This window comes from Antechinus flavipes, chromosome 4 (genome assembly GCF_016432865.1).
Source record: "Antechinus flavipes isolate AdamAnt ecotype Samford, QLD, Australia chromosome 4, AdamAnt_v2, whole genome shotgun sequence".
Lineage (NCBI taxonomy): Eukaryota > Metazoa > Chordata > Mammalia > Dasyuromorphia > Dasyuridae > Antechinus > Antechinus flavipes.
Window position 1 is genome coordinate 48,829,298 of NC_067401.1, and position 20,937 is coordinate 48,850,234.

A 20,937-nucleotide genomic window follows, 5' to 3' on the forward strand; every position below is an offset into this window, starting at 1 on the left:
GAAAATCTACTGGAGAAAAAAATTGAAAACCACTAATCTCATTTTATTCATTCAATCAGCCTCTAGTCCTGAGAATCTAAGTGGCTTACCTAAAGTAATACCTGGCCTAGAATTAGAAATCCAGTCTCTTGGTTTTGGGTCAGCTGTTTTAAAACAAACCAAACACACACACACACATACACACACCCCAATTATCCTGTACCCCTACTTTACCATCAGATAATGATTTAGCTCTTATTGATAGAGAAAACAGAAGCAGCATTGCAGATACAAAATTGGCCTTGGAGGCAGAAATATTTGGGTGTGAACGTAACCTCTGTCATGTCCTGCCTGTGTGTGATCATGAGCAAATCACCTACCTTTCTGTGTCCCAAGCTCTTTTAAGCTTATCAATTGTAAAGAAAATTTCATTTTACATTGCTGGAGAGAGTTTCTGCCTTGAGAATTTCCTATCGCAGTAAATGTAGGTTGGCCAAAAACAAAAACAAACAAACAAAAACTTAAAGAGAAAAAGTATTAAGTATTTTTTTCTTAAATTCAAATCATCTTTACAACCTATCAGTGTGATACATTGGTACGGGCAATTTTTATTTATTGATAAGATTTCCAGAAAATACGAAAATAAAGTGAAGGCAGCCTGCTGTGAAAAAAACCCTTGACCCAGATGAAAATAGGTTCTGGAAAATCCTTCAAATGCTTGAATCACATAGGGGCTTAATGCATCTGAACTTCTATTAAATAACAGAGGAGAATTTGAACCCATCTCTCTGTCTCCAAGCCCAGCATATTATCCTTAGAGGCAGTACTCTGCCTTGACTTCCTTAGGTAAACTAGGCTAATGTTGACAACTATCTGCAATTTATTTGTCTCTTTTAGGGTTTTGTTGGGGGCCCCAGATGTGAATATGAGATGTTAACTAGAGCCAGATTTTGGTTTCTATGGGATTTACTTAGATTGTGCTATTTTCTGGTTATTTTTTAAATTAAAATTCTTTTCTTCTTAGGACAGTCTAAAGAGTCATTTTATTTGCCTTTTCTCTTTCCATGATACTTGAAAGATCCAACTATAGTATATGGAGAGAGAGATGGATGGATGGACGGTGGTATAAAATTAGCCAAGTAATTTTAGGTGCTCAGTTCAACCTTAGAAAAATCCTTTGAGGGAGATACTGCAGGTATTAAGGTTCCCATTTTACAGATGAGAAAACTGAGCTCAGAAAGGTGAAGGGCCTGGGGGTCAGACTATTTTTAAATGTCTGGGGCTATTTAAGGTTCACAAGCTACAAAGTTCATCCAAGAGACTGATAGGTAGTGAAGGAAAATCTCATTTTCAGGAGCAGCTCAACCCAAACCCTTGGAACAAAGAAGGGCATTCTCAAGAGTTGTGGAGATGGACTGTGGCACTGTGCCCTGGTGGGACTGCTTCCTGTCCTCTGCTTCCCACATGGGTTTCACGTAGCTTCGTTTTTAGCGGCGTCCCAGTGCCACCGTTCGTCCGGGCTTCCCTGGATGGGACACAGGAAAGCTGGTGACAATTCCTTCCCATCAGCGTTTGCTGCGCCTACAATGACAAGTGGTTTTGGTGCTCTTTTATCAATCATGGTCAGCTGCCCTGACAAGGGAGGCCAGGCGGCTTTCCTGCCGTTAATCAAGGCCTCACAGACAAAGCCCGAGGAAGGATGACCCGTGGCTCAGGAAGTTTTGAGTCAATTGCTATTTATAAGTCGCATACAGGAGATGGTGAGCTCGGGCCTCCATTCAGGATAGGAGGGGAAAGTCTTCAGCCAGACCGGCATGTGAGGAAACGGCTAATGGGCCTGAGTGAGTGAGACCCTGTGTGAAAGGAAGGGTGGCTTTTCTGGCTCGCGGGCCATAGTGGGCCATGGGCGCGGCTGCAGTGTGGGGAGAAGTTCAGATTTGGGGCGCAGAAGGGCTGTTAATGGGCCCTGGCATTCTCAGCTCTGGACAGAACTACAACTTGATGGTGTGTTACACTGGTCTTTACATAGAAGGGAAACAGGAAGAGCAGCCAGGGACCCCACTTCCAAGCAGGCTCCTCCATTGGTGCAGTTTCAATTCAAGTCAACAAGCATTGATTAAGCTCCTACTGCAGATGTTGGAGCTATAAAGGCAAAAATAAAAACAGCTGAGGTTCTACTGGAGTGCGGGGCCGCAAGGACAATAGGGACACAGACAAGTAGACAGTCCCTTGCAGAAGGGAAATGGTAGAGCGGGTGATGTACCCAAAGCCTTGCAGAGGTTGAACAAGTGGAGAAATTCCAAGAAGCACTTGCCAAAACCCTCCAAGCTAAGTTATTTTCATCAAATAAGAGCTGACATTTGTACTCATCCAGTACTTAAACATTTATAAAGATTTTCAACACAAGTAGTATTATGATATCTATTTTACGGATGAGGAAATTGAAGCTGTAAGAGGTTGTATGATTTGTCCATGGTCACAAAGCAAATGTGGAAGCCAAAAATTCAGACCCAGATCGCCTGATCCTCAAAACAGTGAAATTTCTCTTAGATTGTCCTGCTTCATTTGACTTTTGTCATAGATAACCAGTGGCCCAATGGAGGGAGAGAAGAAAAGAGGAAGGGAAGGAGAGAGGGAGAGAGAAAGACCACTAGACCTGAAATTGGGAAGAGCTGTGAGTCTGTCACTAGCATTACCATGCTAGGTTCACTTAACCTCTATTTGCCTCAGTTTCCTTAACTGTAAAAGGAGATATAAATAATCCCAACCTCCCTAAATTGTTGAGAGGATCAATTGAACTAACATTTGTAGTGTTTAGCTTAGTGCCTACCACATAGTGAGTGCTGTTAAAATATCTAGTACTAACTATTATTACTTAACTTCTGTTGCCTCAGTTTATTCAACTATAAATGGGAGGTAATAATCACACCTCATAACAGGGTTGTTATGAGAATCACATGAGATAATATTTATAAATAACTTTATAAACTAAATTTATAAATAAATATTATAAATAAATAAATATGATTGACATGTCACCTGGCACATTGTAGGTGTTTGATAAATACTTATTTCCTTTCTCTTCTCTCCTTTCAATCTCTAAGATATATTTTTCCAGTGGTTTGTTTACTTTTTCCCTTTTTCTTTTCTGGGTATGATAGGTAGGGCCTGACTCTGCCTCTTCGTCATTTAACCTCTGAGTTTTGTTAGCTTCTGTATAAACTGAGGATAGTTTCTAAGACCCCTTTTAGTACCAACTATATGCTAATATGAAAAACCTTTAGAAAAAAAAAAGTCGTAGATGAAATTAATTTTGTGGATCTTTATAATCAGCTTCTTTAAAAAAAAAAAAGGTTGCCTTCAGGAAATTAAAATTTCATTTATTCAACAACCTTTATATAGATGCAAAGAACTTTGCTAGACTCTGGGAGAGATTTAAAGATATGTTCCTGCCCTTATGGAGTTTACACAAGGAGGAAATATAACAGAAATAAATAACTAATGATCTATAATAAACAATTAAACTGTGCAGAATAATTATAAAAACATAGGTGAGTTACAAAAGATTTTTATTTCAATTAAGGTTGATATACATTCAACATGCTAAAGATAAGGTTCTCATATTACTATTGGCACTCTCTTTCAAGGGATATCTTTTTAGTGGTTATAGAATTTCATAAGTAATTGGGACATTTTTACATATGCAAAATATTATTTAAGGGTGTATGCTTTAGTATTTCCAAAGACCTGTGATTTTATCAGTGTTATTATTTTATTACTCCTTCCACTGCTTTTAGCAGAACAGATGATCTTTATGAACTGCTGTGGCCAAAATCATTTGCTTGCTTTCAGCACAGCTTCTGATAATTGACCTCTCTGGATTTAGCTAGGCCTGGGGCAACAGACATAGTCAATCTTGAGTAGTCTCCAATTGGGAAATTGGAGACATTTCCAACTTGGTAGGATGTGCTGCAACAACCAATAAGAGGTACCACTATAACATGATGAGGTATCATAATAGGACTTTAATGAAGATACTCACTAGCAAAGTAGTTAAAATTGAGAACTTAAAATTATTGGGTTTTTTGGTCTTACATTTTTTTTTTTTCTTCCCTTTTGAATAGACCTGGACCAGATCAAACTCTTGGGCACTTTTTTTTACAAAAGAATTTTAAAAAGTCATTTTTTGGTGGCAGATGAAATGGAAATAAAACAATCATTGGAATTACAACTGAAAGGGAAGAGGATAATAGCTTTGTATCACTTCTTGCAATGAAATCTTTATAAAAATTCAATCAGTTGACATGCGCCCAACGGGGAATATGGAGCTTGGCTTTTCCCGTTCAGCTGTCCAGACTCTGTCAAGAAGCCATTGCAAGAACATCAAACAAAAGATCTCTCAGTGGGAAGGAAGGACTAATGGTGGATCTAATCCAGAACACCGGCAACTGAAAGACTTCGGAGTGAAATATAATTGTAATCGTGATGTTTTTCCTAAGACAACGGCTGCTTACAAAAGTAAAAAGCTGGCTCCTATTAACTCTCCAAATCTGGGACTGGATCTGAGGGAAGAAGAGGTCAAAAGCTGTGATCAAAGTGAGGATGAAAATGAGAGGCATGAATATGATTCAAATTTATTTAACAATGAAGCAGAAACCAACATAGTATGTTCTCAGGTCAAACAAATTGAAAACTGGAAAGATGATGTTTTGAATCCAGAGAATACATTGCCTCCTGGAAACTTTTATACCTCAAGAATATTATGGAAGAAAATGGAAGCACTTCCTCCAGATAAAGTCTTGAATTTGTCCTTAGAAAGCTGTGGCTCTCCAGCAAAGGAACTGAATTTCAGAGTTCTGGATAGGCCAAATGGAATAGCCAAGAGTTTAGAAAATGTTTACTCTGATCCCGAGGGACAAGAAGCTGGACCTTCTATAAACCCTCTGCCAAAGCCTCGTAGGACATTCAGATATTTATCTGAATCAGATGGTATACCACTTAAAGAGAGTAACTGTAAACGAGAGCACTGTGAAAAGCAACCACTGGATAAATTGTTTGTAGAGCCCCCTCTTCCCCCTGCTCCAGGTCTTGAAACAAAGAAATATGGTGGAAAAATTAGAAGGAGATCTAAAAGGTTTGTCTCAAATAATTTTATAAGTGATTACAAATGTTACGGGTTGGACTAGATGGTCTATGACATCCCTTCCAATCCACAGGCAATTTTGTGTTGCTGAGTTTTTACAGAGTTGTACAACTCCTTTTTCCTCTTCATAACAGGCTCAATACCATTTTCTTTCTTTTGGTTACAATCCTATTCTGAACACCCTGACACTGAATTGCCTGAGAGGAAAAAAATGAGTAGAACAGGAAAAAGTGGAAGGACAGGAACTAGCTAATGTGTACTAGTTTGGGAACAGCCTCATAGGCTAGCAGCTCGGGGCTTTTAAAAAGGTCTAGATAAAGCACATTTTTCAGCCCATTCTGTTAAACATGCAGAACTTTATTCCATTTTTTTTTTTTACTATAGTTTGGATCATTCTTTTTCTTAAAAAATGAATATGATTGCATAAAAATTTTTTAAAGGTTTAAAAAAATTTCCTACAGTATGTCCAAGGTATATATAGCTAGCTTAGTTTACACACGTGGCTCTACATTACTGACAGAGGGTAAGAACTAGGCAAAAATTATTGTTTTCTTTAGGAAATCCTTTGAGTTTGAAGATATCCAGCACTTTCGGAATCGGAACTCACCCAAGATCCATGAAGAACTTGGAGAAAATTCTGGATCAGCACTTTATTATACACAGTCAGAAGACAATATCTATGAAGATATCATATGTAGGTATCTACAATCTGTCTGGTTACATTTAATAAGTATGAATTTGGCAAAGCCTTTAACTGTAGGGTGGTGGTTTCTTTCATAATCAGTCACTCTTTGCCCTAAAGGGGAAAAAATCTAAACCTTTCAAATGTAATTTCTCCCCCCTCTACTGGACTTTTTTTTTTTAACAACTTTCTTAGTAGGCTGCCTAAATTCAATGTTGATAAACTTTGTTCAACATTTTGTTTATATTTATCAGAAGCAGGGGTGTGCTGGAATCAAAATCAGCTTCTAAAAGTCAATTTCAACTTTGAAGAACCAATTATTAAATTGAATTAATTAAATTCAGTTAATTAAATTAGCATTAATTTCAAGGTTAGCCTTGACCCCTTAGAAGTTGGTAAATACTATAAATCAGGGCTCAATTTATTGTTTTGTTGATTTTCCAACTTAAGAAAATGATGGAGAAAATGTTAATTGTGCAAATTAAACTTTAAAATATGTGTGTATATGCAGGTGTATCTATATGTATATTATATATTTACATGGATGTATATATAATGCATTATGTGGTACATACACACATATATGCATATGTATATGTATAATGTACCCTATAAGCTGCAAAGGAGTGAACACCTGTAGACAAGGAGATGCTAGTAAATGTTATAACCAGTTGCAAGAGCTCTCAGAGCTGGTTCTTAAATTTTTATCAGCATATACTTGTCTGTATTCACTCCTTGAAAATTTATAGGACTGAGTGGAGGTGCTTGGATTATAATCCCAGATCCCTTCAGTAGAACAGAAAGTCTTTGCATATTGCCTGAATTAATATTGCCATTGCTAGCTGTGGTGACTCTGTTTTCTATTAACTATCATTTTCTATCATTTTTTCCATGTTTCTTTCAAGATCCTGCCAAGGAGAATCCATATGAGGATATCAAAGTAACACCTCTACCTGTGTGGAGGGCTCCCTCAACATGGAAATTGCCACCCTCTAAACATACTTTTAAGCCACCCAAGGTATGTGAACACATTTGGTTGAATTGACTAATAGTAAGAAAAATTAGAGTTATTTCTTGAATCCAAACAGAAGGGTTAGGAGAGTCTTCAATGTGTATTACCTTGAGACATGGTTCTTTGGGAATTTATCTAAATTTCAGTAGGAGGGATCTTAATTAAAATTGAGGGAAACTTCCTAAGAATTCCACAACCCTATGATTCTTTTTACAAGAAAGAATGGAATTCTTGCTTTGGAAATTTTTTAAGAGAATTGGATAACATTTAATGGAATATTTTAGGTATATAGAGGATACTTAAATTTTATGCTCTTTACAAATGAATTTTCTTCCCTTTCTTTAGCTTCCTCCCAAACCTCCATTCCTCCATCGTAAGACTATGGAACTGAAGAATTCACAAGCATATTTACGTTCAAAGCTCACAAAGGACACGACTTTGCCTGTCACTTTAACAGAGTGGAAAGTATTCCGAGCTGGAGAAGTTGCAAACAGGAAAAGAAAAAACCTCCCAAGGGTAAAGATGATTCTAATACCTTCCTTCGTCTTTAACACTTCAGCATTGTTCTATGAAAGACCAAAATTAAACAAACTTTGCTCTGAAAATGAATAGTGGGTTAGAACTGACCTCTTGAAGCCAAGGCTGGAGAGTCAAATAAGTAGCTTTTGGCAAAGCAGCTTTTATAAATTTGGCTGATCTGGATTATTTTAGATGTTTTAAATCTCAGATTTTTCCTTCCAATTACTTCAATCTATATAAAAATCAAAGGATGTGGAGTCTCATTTATTAGGAACCCATCAGTCTACCTTTATTTAGCTCTTGTTCATTTCTTTTGTTATCCCTCAAATGAGGATGGCTTTTTATGCCTTTTATCAATATACCTGCAACAATGCACATTTTGCTCGAAGGAAAGGAAGGCTGTGGATTTCTTTATTTTTTTGTTTTGTTTTGTTTTTGTTTTAAAATTTATTCTTTTGGAGCTGGTGATAATTAGACAACACTTGGTCTGGAGAAAATGTATTCTCCTTAAAGGAGGAGGATTAGTGTATGGTGATTGAGTCTTTTAAACTAGACCTGCTGCTATCTTAAATACTGACACTAGGCATATTAGTGATAAGGCCCCAGATCCCAGCAGTCCTTTTAAAAGAAAGGCTAACAAGATGTGGATTTCCTCTGGGACAAATATCTTCACATAGAAAGTGACAGGAAGTCATTCCATTCTATAAACACTAATTTTCTCAGTGCTTTTGAAATTTGTAATTAAAACTTTTGTTATAAAGCCATGTAATAACCTCAAAATTCTGTTCATCTTAATATCTTAATTCTCTGTGAGTTAATTCTAGTTCAGGAGTTCTTTAACTTTGGAGTCCATGGATCCCTAAAAGGGAAAAAATATTAGCTCTTTATTTCCATTAACTTCTAACTGAAATTGAACATTTCCTTCAATTATCTAAAAACATGATTTTAAAGAGGGCTCCATGGGTGATATTAAAAAAAAAAAAACCCTGAAATGTCCCTGGTTTTTCTAGAAAGTCAGTTAGAAAGCCTGTATTGCTGACTTAAATGTTTAAAAAAGAAAAAAAAAAGAAAAGAAAAACAGCTGTTTCTTGGCTCAGTGACCTGTGATTGGCTCAGTGGGAATGATCTTGTTTCCTAATTGCCTTAATTCTTCTGATGTTTCCTGCCACTCCCTCCTCTATATGTGAAAGAGTTAAGGACACACACTAGAGTTTGGAGAATCCCAGAGTTGAGAGAGAGTTTGGGTCTTTTTTTTTTTTTTAAAGTGAATGTTCTCTTGAGCTCTTCACTCATCCTTAAATGTTGAGAAATGTTTATAAATTGAGGGTTTTAACAAAAGTGCCAAGAACCATGCAAGTACCTTTGCCTGCTGTGTTCATCATGCTGAGATAACCAAGTGGCCTCCTACACAACCCAGAAGCACCAAATCTATGTGTTCACTGGATGAAGAGCAGAAATCCTCTTGTATGAAGGCATTTCAGCTTCTAGTTGGCCTGGAAAATTTAGAGAGGATTCCTAGTCCTCTGAGATTCTTATACTTCTCTACAATCATTCCAGTTGACCCCCTATTAAGTAAAAAATCATTATGACAGTGACACTTGTATTGTGCTTTTAAAGTTAACTACTCATAGTTACCAAATTTCATTCTGCTTGGAATGGAATAGGCTCATTTTTTCTTTGAATTAAACCAGAAAATTTTCTTGAAAAGGCAGGAGTGAAAAATGGTGAGGAATATGTTCAGAGGTGGACAAGATGGTTAATAGTCCTACCTGAAGCCCTGCCTGGAGATTGAATCCTTTCAGGATGCTCCATGTTGAAGAGAAATTCTGATTTTGGAGCATTCTCAGGAAAAGCATTCCATAAAAAATAGCATTTGTTGTGTTGACTGTGTTGACTGGAGCATTCCCTGGAAGAGAAACTTGTCTCACAGTTTGAAAATCACTGATCTAGTCCATATGTCTTTTCCCCACCCTTCCTTTCTCTTTCCTGCTGTGGATCAGAGGGCAGCCTGGGTGGAATTATTAGTTCAAGCACCTAGAATAATATAGTTTCCATTATATCTTAGGAAGAATATTCTACTAAATACAACCTCCTTTTTTTAAAGGTGGGCTCTTCTGAGCTTTTAACCTAAATTTTAATTTTTATTATCTAATTCCCTTTTTTTAAATCTTTTTTTCATCCTGTATTTGTAGGCCTTGTTCTTTAATCATTATTTATGTAAGATAGAAATATTCATCATTATTGCTATTATTAATCATAAGATTAATTCATACTTATAGTGTACTTTAAACTACTTTGATGATTTCCATGTTGGTCTTTCAGCTTTGTAAAGTATGTTTCTCTTTCTAAGTTCTATATGAGGTTTAAGAGTAGGATAAAGTAATAGGGGATAGGTAATGGGCTTGAAGTTAAGCAATGATATAGATTTGAATCCTGGTTCCTCCAGGCATTAGTTGTGTGATAAGAAGTAAGTCTCTTCATTTTTAGGAGGTTCAGTTTTCTCATTTATAAAACGGGAATAAAGAATACTTGTGCTGTTTGTTGTGAGCAAGCCATTTTGTGACTGATCAAGGATCTTATAAATGTGCATTCCTCCTTCTATTTCTATTGAGGTTTTAGACCAAGGATTCTTAAAAACTCTTTGGTTTTGGCAATCTGGTGCAACCTCTGGATGCTTTATCAGAAGAACAGTTTTTAGATGCATAAGACAAAGATATAGGATTATACAGGAAACCAATTATATTGACTTATAGTGGTCAAAATATACATAGTTTTAAAAGTACACTGACCTCAAGTAAAGAAGGCCCATTCTAGAGTGATCTACATAGATCCCTGTGGGATAATTATTATCTTCATTTTGCAGACAAAAAAAAGATCATAGGTCATGTGGTAATTAAGTGGCAAAGTCAGGATTTGAATCCAGGTCTTCTGACTCAAGCCTAGTGTCCTTCCTTTTACACATGGTTTTGTTGAATTTCCTATTTAATAGTGTTGATAGTTGTTTTTATAGTGAAGCTTAAGAACAACAACTTTCTTGCTTTTGCTGTGAATATCCATTAATAAAAACTTTTAGAAAATCAGACTAATCCAAAAATGTGAGAACATTATTCATATTGGAAGCATGTGCTATTTTCCTTTTCTGAAATGATTCAACAACTTTTCCAATTGCCAAGATTGCTACAGAAACATAAAAAAATACTAAAAACTATCAGAATATTTTTCAAGCAATTTTGAGGGTGGACTCAATTTAATGCTCTCAATGGCTCACATTCTTAGTGTTAAATCTTGCGAATATAGCTTAATAATGTCGTTCAGTAAACATTAAGCCCTGCTATATGCAGGCACTTTTGCTAAGTACTGGAAATACAAAAAAAAAAAAAAAAAAAAAGGCTCTGCCCTCAAGAAGCTCAGGATCTTATCTATAATGAAGACTAAAAGAGCATTTGCTTAATGAGAACCTTTTAAAAAATAAATTTCTCATTAAGAAGGTGTTAGATGGTGATCCCTAATTTCTCCTTCCTTCTCCCTCATCCTGCTCTTTCCCCCCAACTCCTCCCAACAGCTTACAAAGAATTTAACTGGGGCAGGTCCTTCATTCTAAGGCGCACCCAGATAATGCAGAGAAGCAGTTGGGCAAGAGTTTTGACAATGAACGGGCAGGGCCGCATTCGTCTGAGATTGATTAAAATAATAACTGAGGCTTGAGTCCTGTGCCAAGGCGCTCCAGCAAACTGGCTGTACAGTTTGATGTTTCAGGTGGGGTGAACTGGACCACTTCTACATTTGCTTTGGGCTCTAGATTCTATAACTCCAATTAAAACTACAAAATAAGCTCATGGGCTCCCAGACTTAGAGGCATCCTGGAAAGGGCACCAGAGCCACCATTAGCGTGGCAGAAGTGGCCTCCTCTCCTTGAGTCACTATATGCACACATTGCCTTGGGACCCTCCAGGGGCATGGGCCCTGGCCAGCAGCCCTGTGGACTTACCTTCTTGTAGCCCAACTCTGGGTGGGGCAGGCTCCCTGGCCCAACCATACACTGTGTGGGACTGTGCTGCTTTCTTCCTGCCCTTCCTCCCACTTTGCCCTTGCCCTGGCTGGACAACTGAATTTGCCCCCCAGAAAGCTTGGCTGTTACAGCTTTGCTTTTGCTCTTTAGAAAGCACCTCCCATGACTATCTTTGAGGCAGCTCTTAAGAAGCAAGATAAAAGAAATACTTTGGACTCTGCCTATTCTTCAGGAAAGTACAGTTGATGAGGACCCTTTGTGTTCGTGATGCTGTTGGATATGTCTTTAAATAGCCTTGAAATGTTATTTAGACCAAAGAGGTAGAGAGTTCAATTTGGCAAACGATGACAAAAGTATGATTATTCTCTTCTTTGCACAGTATTGGTGGGAACAGAAATAACTGAGCTCCGCCCTGCCTGCCAAGTAAATGAATGTTTCACTTCCTACTTTGGGCAAGAGGAAACTTGAACTCCATAGTAAAGCCCACTTCAGATACAGCTACTCTAACCAGATTCACTGACATGCTGGGACATGGGATCCTGTCAAGGCCTCCAAGGGAGTTCTGGAAACAAGCTCACTCTCCTCCACTTTCATTGCCTAAATGAGATCAGCGCTCAAAACCACAGTTAATGACAGTTAACCAAAAAGCATAACTAGAATCTCCTACTCCTAAAAACAAAAGAATCCCCCAGAAACTCGAACAAAACCCAAAGTTTTGGTGCCTGTGGCTACTCCTTGTAACCTATACTTTTCTGTTTGGGATTTCAGCTTGTGTTGAAAATACAGGATGTTTTTGATTCTAAGAGAGGAAAGAAGAGAGTAAAATTGCATCCTTGTACTGGGAAAGAAACACCCCCTGCTAAAGGTAGGAAGAGTTTTCTGTCTCAACTTTTCCTCAACTCCTGAGTGGAAGATGGAACACAAAGGGTGCTATTTGCTGTGTGAAGAAACTTCAACTCCAAACAAATAAAAATTGGTTTTCCTTTGGACTCTGAACATGGAGCCTTCCAGAATGAGGTCTATTCTAACTTAGCAGAGGCTGTAGAGTATAAATGAACATGATTTAGAGTATGTTTGAGGAATAATGCTTGGTGTGTGGTTATTTAATAAACCCAATTGTTTATTAAAAAGCTACATTTTTCAAAGGCTTAAGATGGAAACTCCACTGTGTAATAGCCCTAAAAAAAAAAAAAAAAAAGATAATGAGGACCTTATGCTCAAAACCCATATGCTATCTTAACATCTTAGTTACTAAAAATGCTGTCAATAATATGAGAGTTCATCTTGTCCATCCACTTGCTGTCAGAAAGGATGACATTTGATTCACTGAAGCCAAAAGAAATTTAATATTATATTTGAAGGCCACCAAAGATTGAAATTCTTCCCACCCCTGATGTCACTTGAAAATTCATTTTAATGTTTAACTCACTACTTTAAAAAATGCTTCTTTAACTTGAAGGACTTAGAATAGAAAATTTTGTTGTTATTCTCTCTTATTCTACTCTCAGTCGAGCTAGATAGATGGTCTTTTCACAAAACTCTTTCCAAATTCTTCATAGTCCATTTTAAAATATATACTCAGAAACTGGACCAAGGTTTCTAGTTAGGGTCTTATCAATACTGACTAATAATGGTATTTATATAGTAATGTAAGGCCTGCAAAGCACTTTACATATTATCTCATTTGATCCTTACAAAGACCCCAGGAGGGGTTATGTTATGTTATCATCCCCATGTGACAGGTAAAGAAACTAAGTCTGAGAGGATTTGACTTGTCTGGGGGGACAAAGTCAGAATGTGAGGCAAGATTTGAATTCAAGAGTGTGTCTGAACTCTAAATTCTATGCTCTCTCCACTCTACCACCTTGTTGCCTTATAGAGATCAAACCCATAGTACCTAGTTCATTGATAACATACTCATAATTTAGTACTTAATCCTGTCTTATATTTTTGATACACTTTCCTATGGTCATCTTTCCTCAATTGTAAACTCTCCATAATCAGTTCTAATGAAATCTCATATCAGGGGTAGAGGGAAGATAATCATTTATTAATGGCTTTATAAATATTATCCTCACAATAAACCTGAAAAGTATTATGATCTTCATTTTACAACTGAGTAAACAGAGGCAGAGAGCAGTTAAGTAACTTGCCCCATGTCCCATAACTAGTAAGTGTCTAAGGATGGACTTGAAGTCACATCTTCCTGATTCTAGGCCTATTTTCATTATTTTGCTCTCTAGCTGCCTCTGTTGTGACTAGAAGTATTCAGTAAATACTTCTTGATCAACTGATTATAATCCTATTAGGGCATTTTTTGTAGATATTTCTTCATAAAAATATTTTGATCAATTGTCCTTGAATTAAGCAGTGCATTATCTACTAGCTTTCTCAGGATTGTTTTTTTTTTTTTCCCCCTCTCGTATTCATCATGGAATCTATAGAGATGGGTCTCAGAAGTGACTTCTGTTCTAGTTTTTGAAGCATATTATCAAGAATCCTGTGGGTTTTAATTATATACATACATTTTCCAACAGAGTTGGTAGCAAGCCTTTTTTTTTTTTTTTTTTTTTTTTTTTTTTGGATTACCTGCATTGTCTCCCAAATCTTCTACATGTCTTAAAGTCATGTCATTTTTTAAAACTTTGGCCATAGTTTAGCTTGGAAGATTACACTCTCAAAATTCTTCTTGAAAATGAGAATAGTTTAGTAAGGAACCATTTAAATTAGACATTGGGAAATTTAAGTTTAAAAGCAGATATGCAAATCACTGCTCATCACCATGGAAGTTCACTCCATCTAAAGAACTCTGCATAATGCCATACACATAGTCTTCACAGATATTAACTGAATTTAGGGTTTTCTAACAGTAAGGCAAGGAGACGCATACAGAAGGGAGATGAATTGGGCTAAGATATATGACAGGTGGAAGACCAACACTCAAAAATAGGGTCTGAAGGGAAGGAAGCTTTGCAAGGAAAATATCTCCAGAAAGATAGAGATAGCTTTAAGAGAGTCCCATAGGAATGTTTTTGCTGGCATGTTCCTTGTAAGACAGGGAGTGGGAAGAGTTAAAGTGTGGCTGAGTCAAATCCACTGACTGTGGAGTGAGAACCAACACCTAGGGTTAGCATTCCACCTGTGTGATGCTTCCTGCCTGTTTGACTTTAGGCAAGCCTTTTAACTTCTCTGGCCCTCAGTTTCCCCATCTTGAAAAGGAGAGAGTTGGAATGGACAACTTCTAAGACTTCTTTCAGCTCTGGTTCTATGATCTTACTAACCAGGTAGCCCTCTGAAAAGACCAGAAATCCGAAAAAAAGACAAATATTCACAAACACATAATTCCTTCTCTAAGATGGAGGCCACTTTCTTTTTTCTTGCCTATGGCAAGAAAATACACCACCACCTCTAGCCAGTCTCAAATTTTCTTTTTTCTTAATTTTTTTTTTCAAACTGCAAAATACATAGCATTTTCTACCATGGGAAAATGGGTTGTATTAGAAGCATTCTTTGTTCTATCATATCTCTTACTGCTCCAAATTGGCCTTGAAAATGTTTCATTTCTACAAAAGCAAGGTTGTTAGCCTGTACAAAAGATAATTAAAAAGCCGTGGAAGGAAGAAAGGGAAACCTTTCTTTTAAAAAGGGGGTAAGAATGGGGGGCATACTTTACAGTTATACCAGATTCTGATCTGAGGATTCCATCCAGCTTTGGAATATTGTCATGGAAAGAGTTCTCCTACCCTTTATACTGCTCTTAGCTCTTCACCTGGAACCAATTAGATGAACCTGGCACATCAGGATTATTATCATGGTTTCATGGGCATTCTGAGAAATAGTGTGTTTAGTGATCATCCATTCTTCACTAAAACACCTGCGGGCAAGACAAACTTGATAACTTTTGGCTTGACATCCTATATTTGTGCCATTGATTAAAAAAAAAAAAACTAAATTAAAATCAAGACTTTATACTTGCTCCTTTTTAATTTCGTTTTACAGATTTAGCACATTGTTCCATGGTCCAAATTTGTTTTGGATTCAGATTCTGTCATCCATTGTATTTTACTGATTTGAACAGCCAGACCTTGAGGTAGTTACAAAAGATAATGGTCTTTGTCTTCGAAGGGATTTACAATTTATCTCAGGAATACAATGCTTGTTTGTGCCCATCTACAAACACAGTAGTTAGAGTAAAACAAAGGAATTGAAGATAAGGGAAAGGCTTTGAATCCATTTCTTGGTCATCTGTCCACTTTCACCTTTTTTTTTTTTTTTGACATTGTTTTAACTATGAATGGAGGTCTTTTTTTTTTTTTTTTAAGCTAATTAGGTTTCAACCTACCTTTTCTATATCTTTTGTACAAAGCAGAATGGGGAAAAGTAACTAGGTCCATTCTCAGCTAGATTTACATTTCTAGAATTGACCTTTTTCCTAGGATTGAGCAGTGGGAATTAGGCAGGGAACCGGAGGGGGGGGGGGGGGGGGGAGACAGCTGGAGATAGTGAGAAGAGAGACTATGGATAGTTCTGTCATGTGTTATCTCTTCTTATGGTGGGTCTCAAAATCTCTGAAACTATCTGTTAGTTACCCTAGACAGGGGGACCTCTGTTATTCCATACTCCCTCAACTTCCCAACCCTTTGCACAGAATACAAATGAAAACCCTTTTTCTGTCCTTTCAGGTGAAGCCAGCGGAAACGAAAGTGATGCTGAATATCTGCCAAAGAGTGAGTGAGTCAATGGGGCGCTTTCCATTTTCATGATGAACATGGTTAGAGGTGTGGAGTTCTGATTAAGATAACTTTTATCAGATGGAGTTTCATGGTTTTGATTATTCCCTTGCCATTGATACCTGTTGAATCTAGGCAGCTCAACTGTCTGGATGTTTTTCATTTAAAAAAAAAAAGTTCACATATTAGGGAAAGACAGCCAAATATGACATGGGTTGGAAAGGCCCATGGGAGTGGCCCAGAGTACCTAGGTGGTCATATGCTCTAGTCTGCCAAACAAGAACAGGTGAATCATTATCTAAAATTAGTTATTTATCAGTGAAGGTCCAAGTTTTCAGGCACCTAGATGAATTAGTTGAAGTAAATTAGATAGCTTACAGTTCAGAAAGGCTACATTTCACCCTTTTTTATTTTCCATTGTGTGAGGTCATTTCCCACTGTTGGAACAATCGGAATGATTTATCTCATTGGCATGTTTTTTACAAGGACTTTGGGGGTGTGCTATAACTTCACTTAATTTGATTTTGAATAATTGCTTCAGAATAAATTGTTTCTATTTAATAGAATGAGAGTGAGAGATGTAAAGATAGTCAGAAATTGGAACTGGGTAGGAAATAGTCTCAAGTATAGACCCCAAATCAATCCCAGAATTTGATTTAACTGATTATTAAGTACTCAATGCATGATTTGGATGAGAGTATGTGTGAGGCTCTGTGTTAGGTGCTTCGAGATGTAATAGGAAAAGAAATTACCCTAAAGAGCTTATCAATAATTTGCTATAGGGCAAATTTTATACTTTCCATTATGAATCTTAACTTAAAGATGGGAAACCTCATATTGTTCTAGGCCTAAAATGGAAATGAAACTTTTGGCAGGTTAAGGATACAAGTAAGCAAGAGAAAGTCAGAGTATATATGTATCAAAGATCAGAGTAGGTCATGGATTTTTATTAAAGTACATCTAATACTACCTCTATTGGTCCATTTTGCTTCAGGCAGTTTCATTTTGTAGTCTGGGTGAAGGTGAAACTCAGATCATTACCAGTGTTCAGTGTGGATGTATTATAGTGACTAATTCAGTTTTGCTGGCTCATAGAAACAGGCTCTGAATATTTAATTTGCTGGAAGTGAAACAGTCCTTTGGGATGGAAGTTTGCCTAGAGCATGGGATTTACTGAGTACTGCCATGAAAGATATTTGGGGTTGTTCATTCCTTGGGGCATCTTGTATGAATTTTCATAATGAAACTTTTGATCTGCAATGAAACTTAACTTGTGGAATGAAAGCAGAGTGAACTGTAACTCTTTTAAAAAAAAAAATGAGTCACAAGACATGTCTAGTCTTATTGAGTCAAAACTAGACACTGATTCTTGGGATGTTCGATTTTTATGTGGTATGTACTTTCATGATATAATTAGTTTAAAGATGACTTTTTTCCTTCCCTATTTTTCCTTTTTGGTTTATCCTACTTCACTGATGTAAGCGTATAGAGGTTTTTTTTTTTTTTTTTTTAACAATGTATGTCATGGAAAAAGCAGAGAAAGGAAAGGATTTCTTTAATGACAAGATGATCTTGTTTTTGGAGTAATTAAAAGTTGACCCTGAAATTTTCAAGACTGTAATTTTGGTTTTGGTTTTTTAATCAGATACCAGAGACCTAATAGTGGCTTTTGTCATTAACTAAATTTTCTTCAAAAACAAGCCTTTTTTGCATAGATTTTACATCTGATTTTATAGTGTGGTGGTAAAATAGAAACTTAAAGAGGACATTGACATGCTCCTAAGGAAATGATAGCATAAGAACCTCAATACATTTGTGTTTGATGGTCCAAAATAGATGTCTCTTTAACAAACATCATTAGTCACCATTCATTACACACTCTATGGGTAACCCTTAAATTCAGTGTGATTTCTAGATGCTGGAAGCAAGTATCTCTGCAAAGGAAAAATATCATTCTTGGATTTCCTTACAGATCGTCATAAACGAATAGCGCAGCTACAACAGTCATCCAAAAGGAACCCTCACTACCAGACTCTGGAACGGGATCTCATTGAGCTTCAGGAACAACAGTTATTTGAACTCTTTGTCGTGGTATCTCTGCAGAAGAAACCACTAGAAAGCACATATACTCCTCAAGTCATACAACAGTTCCCCAGCAAGGTACTTAATGAAGGAGATCTAGGGTCATTTAGCAGTTTTTCTAATGTTCTGTGTGTGGGTTTTTTTTTTTTTTAACTTTCAATCAATCTATCTCTTTTTCACCACCAATCTTTATTTATAAAAGATGGTATATTTTTTGTGATTGTTCAGTTGTTTTTTCGGTCATGTCCTACTCTGCATGACTCCATTTGGGGTTTTCTTGGCATAAATACTGGAATGGTTTGCCATTTCCTTCAGGTCATTTGACAGATGAGTAAAGGGCTAAATAACTTGCCCAGAATCACACAAGTAGTAAGTGTCTGAGGACACATTTGAACTTAAGCCTTCTTTGACTCCAGCCTGGCACTATGACAACATAAAGCTACAAGAAGTCTTCAACATAAGAAGACCAAATCATGGATTTTTGAAAATCTGCTCTAGAGGGTGAGAAAGTTCAGGGATGAGCACATTTTCAGCAAAATCTGGATTAGTAAATTCATTGGCTCTCTTCAAACAAGTAACTTGACCTCTCCCCTTATGCCTTAGTTACACTTTAAGAAGAGGTAAAAGCTGAAGTGGACAATGTTGAAGAGTAGGAGTCATTTTGCATAAATAAAAATGTTGGCTTCAAAAGAGTTGTGATTTTATTAGTGTGAGAATCCCTCCTGAATATAGAAAGGAACTCCTTTGTGCTTTAGAAGATGTCTTTATAAATTGCTGCAACTAAGAACCATAAAAAACCTGGTGACCTGATTGATGATGAGTGTTACTTTTCAGAGCTTTCACTCTTTTAGAATATTCTTCAAGAATCCTAGGGTCACCTCCATGAGGCTTCAGAGTTGAATTTTGGTTGAATTTTGGCTAAAATAGAAGATGCAGCTAGAATGAAGTAATCTTGAGATTGATTTTGCAGGATGAACCTGACCCAGAATGATAAAATGAAGTGAATGGGTAGATCACTTTATTGGCTAGAAAGAGGTAATGGAGTAATCAGATTTATTAACTGCTTGTTATTGTAGCAGAACAAGCCAAGTTAATGAATTTTAAAATGTTAATTTTTCTCAATTTAGGCTATTTTGTGAAACATAATGCCAAACTTGTATAAAAGTCTTTTCATACTAAATTTTACAGGAAACAACAAACCAGTAATTACATAGCAAAGATTATATGGTAGAAGCAATGATTATACATGGGTTTGACTCCCAAAATAGTTCTCCCAAAATAACATTTTTTATCTGCTTGTCATAATGTCTTTAATTATTGATCACTGATAGTAATTGACAGAACTTTTGTTATCACTATAATTGTGAACATGTTTGTTAATTTTAATTCCCAATTCTTCTTACATCTCTCTCCTGTATTTGACTAAACAGTGAAGAATCACAAACCAATTCCAACTGTTTAGTAAAGAAGAGAATTGGCTACACCCAGAGAAAGAACTATGGGAAACGAATGTAGACCATAACATAGCTTTTCCCCTCGTTCTGTTATTGTTTGCTTGCAATTTTGTTTTCCTTCTCAGGTTTTTTTCTTTCTTTGTAGATCCAATTTTTCTTGTGCAGCAAAATAACTGTATAAATATGTATACATATATTGGATTTAACATATTTAACATGTATTAGACTACCTGCCATCTAGAGGAGGGGGTAGGGGAAAGAAGGGGAAAAGGTGGAACAGAAGGTTTTGCAAGGGTCAATGTTGATAAATTACCCATGGATATGCTTTGTAAATAAAAAGCCTTAAAAAAAAAAAGATTATTTTCATCCATGTCTCTAATAGAAGATTATGGAATCTCTACAGATAATCTGTGCAAAGAGAAAACGCCTCATTTCTATTATAAGTTAATACACCTTATGTCATTATGCCTTTCTTATTTTTGTCAAGCTATATTTTATGCATAGCCTCATTTATAAATACCAAAATAATTACTTAGGTTTATCATATGTCTCTGTGATTGGGAGTTGGTTAGGACTCTGCATTCCCTTTTCAAAAAGTATCTTTTTCAGGGTGAACATCCCTTCAAGCAATCCAAAGATACTGAGGAGAGGCTCAAAGTCATCCCCAGCTTCTGTTTCCCTGATTCTAAAGACTGGGTGCCTACATCAGAACTGAAGAGGTGAGTGGACTTTTACACTTGGGAAATTGCTATGAAATGGAACCTGACTGCCTGAAAGGACCGGAAATGGAGTTTAAGTGAATGCCATCATTGATGAAGAAGGATGGAGTGGGAGGAAAGGAAGAAACAGAATTAGAACTTTCTCTCTGTGGGAGCTCAAAAAAAGAAAAACACTGGAATATTTCAGTCTCTGAAGGGAAATTCATTGGAGAAAGGCCTTCACAATGACTTTCCTAGCTGAGCAAAAGCCAGGAACACCCCCCAGTGGCAGGAAGGAGATTTGAAAACAGCAACATGTCTCCATCTTGGTTTTTCTCTCCAGGCTTTTTGAAAGCACCACAGCCCAGCTGTTTATTCTCAAGTACTTTTAAGGGAGGCTCTAGTGTAAAGGGTGTGACAGGTAGACTGCACCCAGTCTTTGTGGGAAGGAGAAAGTGTTTTGCAGTGTTTGTAGAGCTGCCTGGGTCAATGGAGTACTTGGTAGGTAGATGTGCTGATCCTGGAAACCTTATTGTACGTGCTAGGTAAATCCCCATCCCCTTCTTTATGATGGCCTGGGATGCTCAATAGTCATACTCTTCAGCCCTGTTATCTTCAAACGGAATGGC

The 20,937-nt window shown here is 36.8% G+C and overlaps 1 protein-coding gene across 2 annotated transcripts in view; it reads left to right on the forward strand.

The window, feature by feature from the left end:
• Nucleotides 1-3,933: 3,933 nt before the first annotated feature.
• Nucleotides 3,934-20,937, forward strand: part of DENND2C (DENN domain containing 2C) — a 37,542-nt gene continuing 20,538 nt past the window's right edge. For both annotated transcript variants that reach the window (XM_051992959.1, XM_051992960.1), the window contains exons 1-8: nt 3,934-5,113; nt 5,680-5,816; nt 6,710-6,822; nt 7,162-7,332; nt 12,113-12,209; nt 16,027-16,071; nt 18,047-18,234; nt 20,220-20,329. In XM_051992959.1, the coding sequence (XP_051848919.1) occupies nt 4,284-5,113; nt 5,680-5,816; nt 6,710-6,822; nt 7,162-7,332; nt 12,113-12,209; nt 16,027-16,071; nt 18,047-18,234; nt 20,220-20,329 (1,691 nt within the window). In that variant the 5' untranslated portion in view covers nt 3,934-4,283. The remainder of the gene's footprint in view (nt 5,114-5,679; nt 5,817-6,709; nt 6,823-7,161; nt 7,333-12,112; nt 12,210-16,026; nt 16,072-18,046; nt 18,235-20,219; nt 20,330-20,937) is intronic.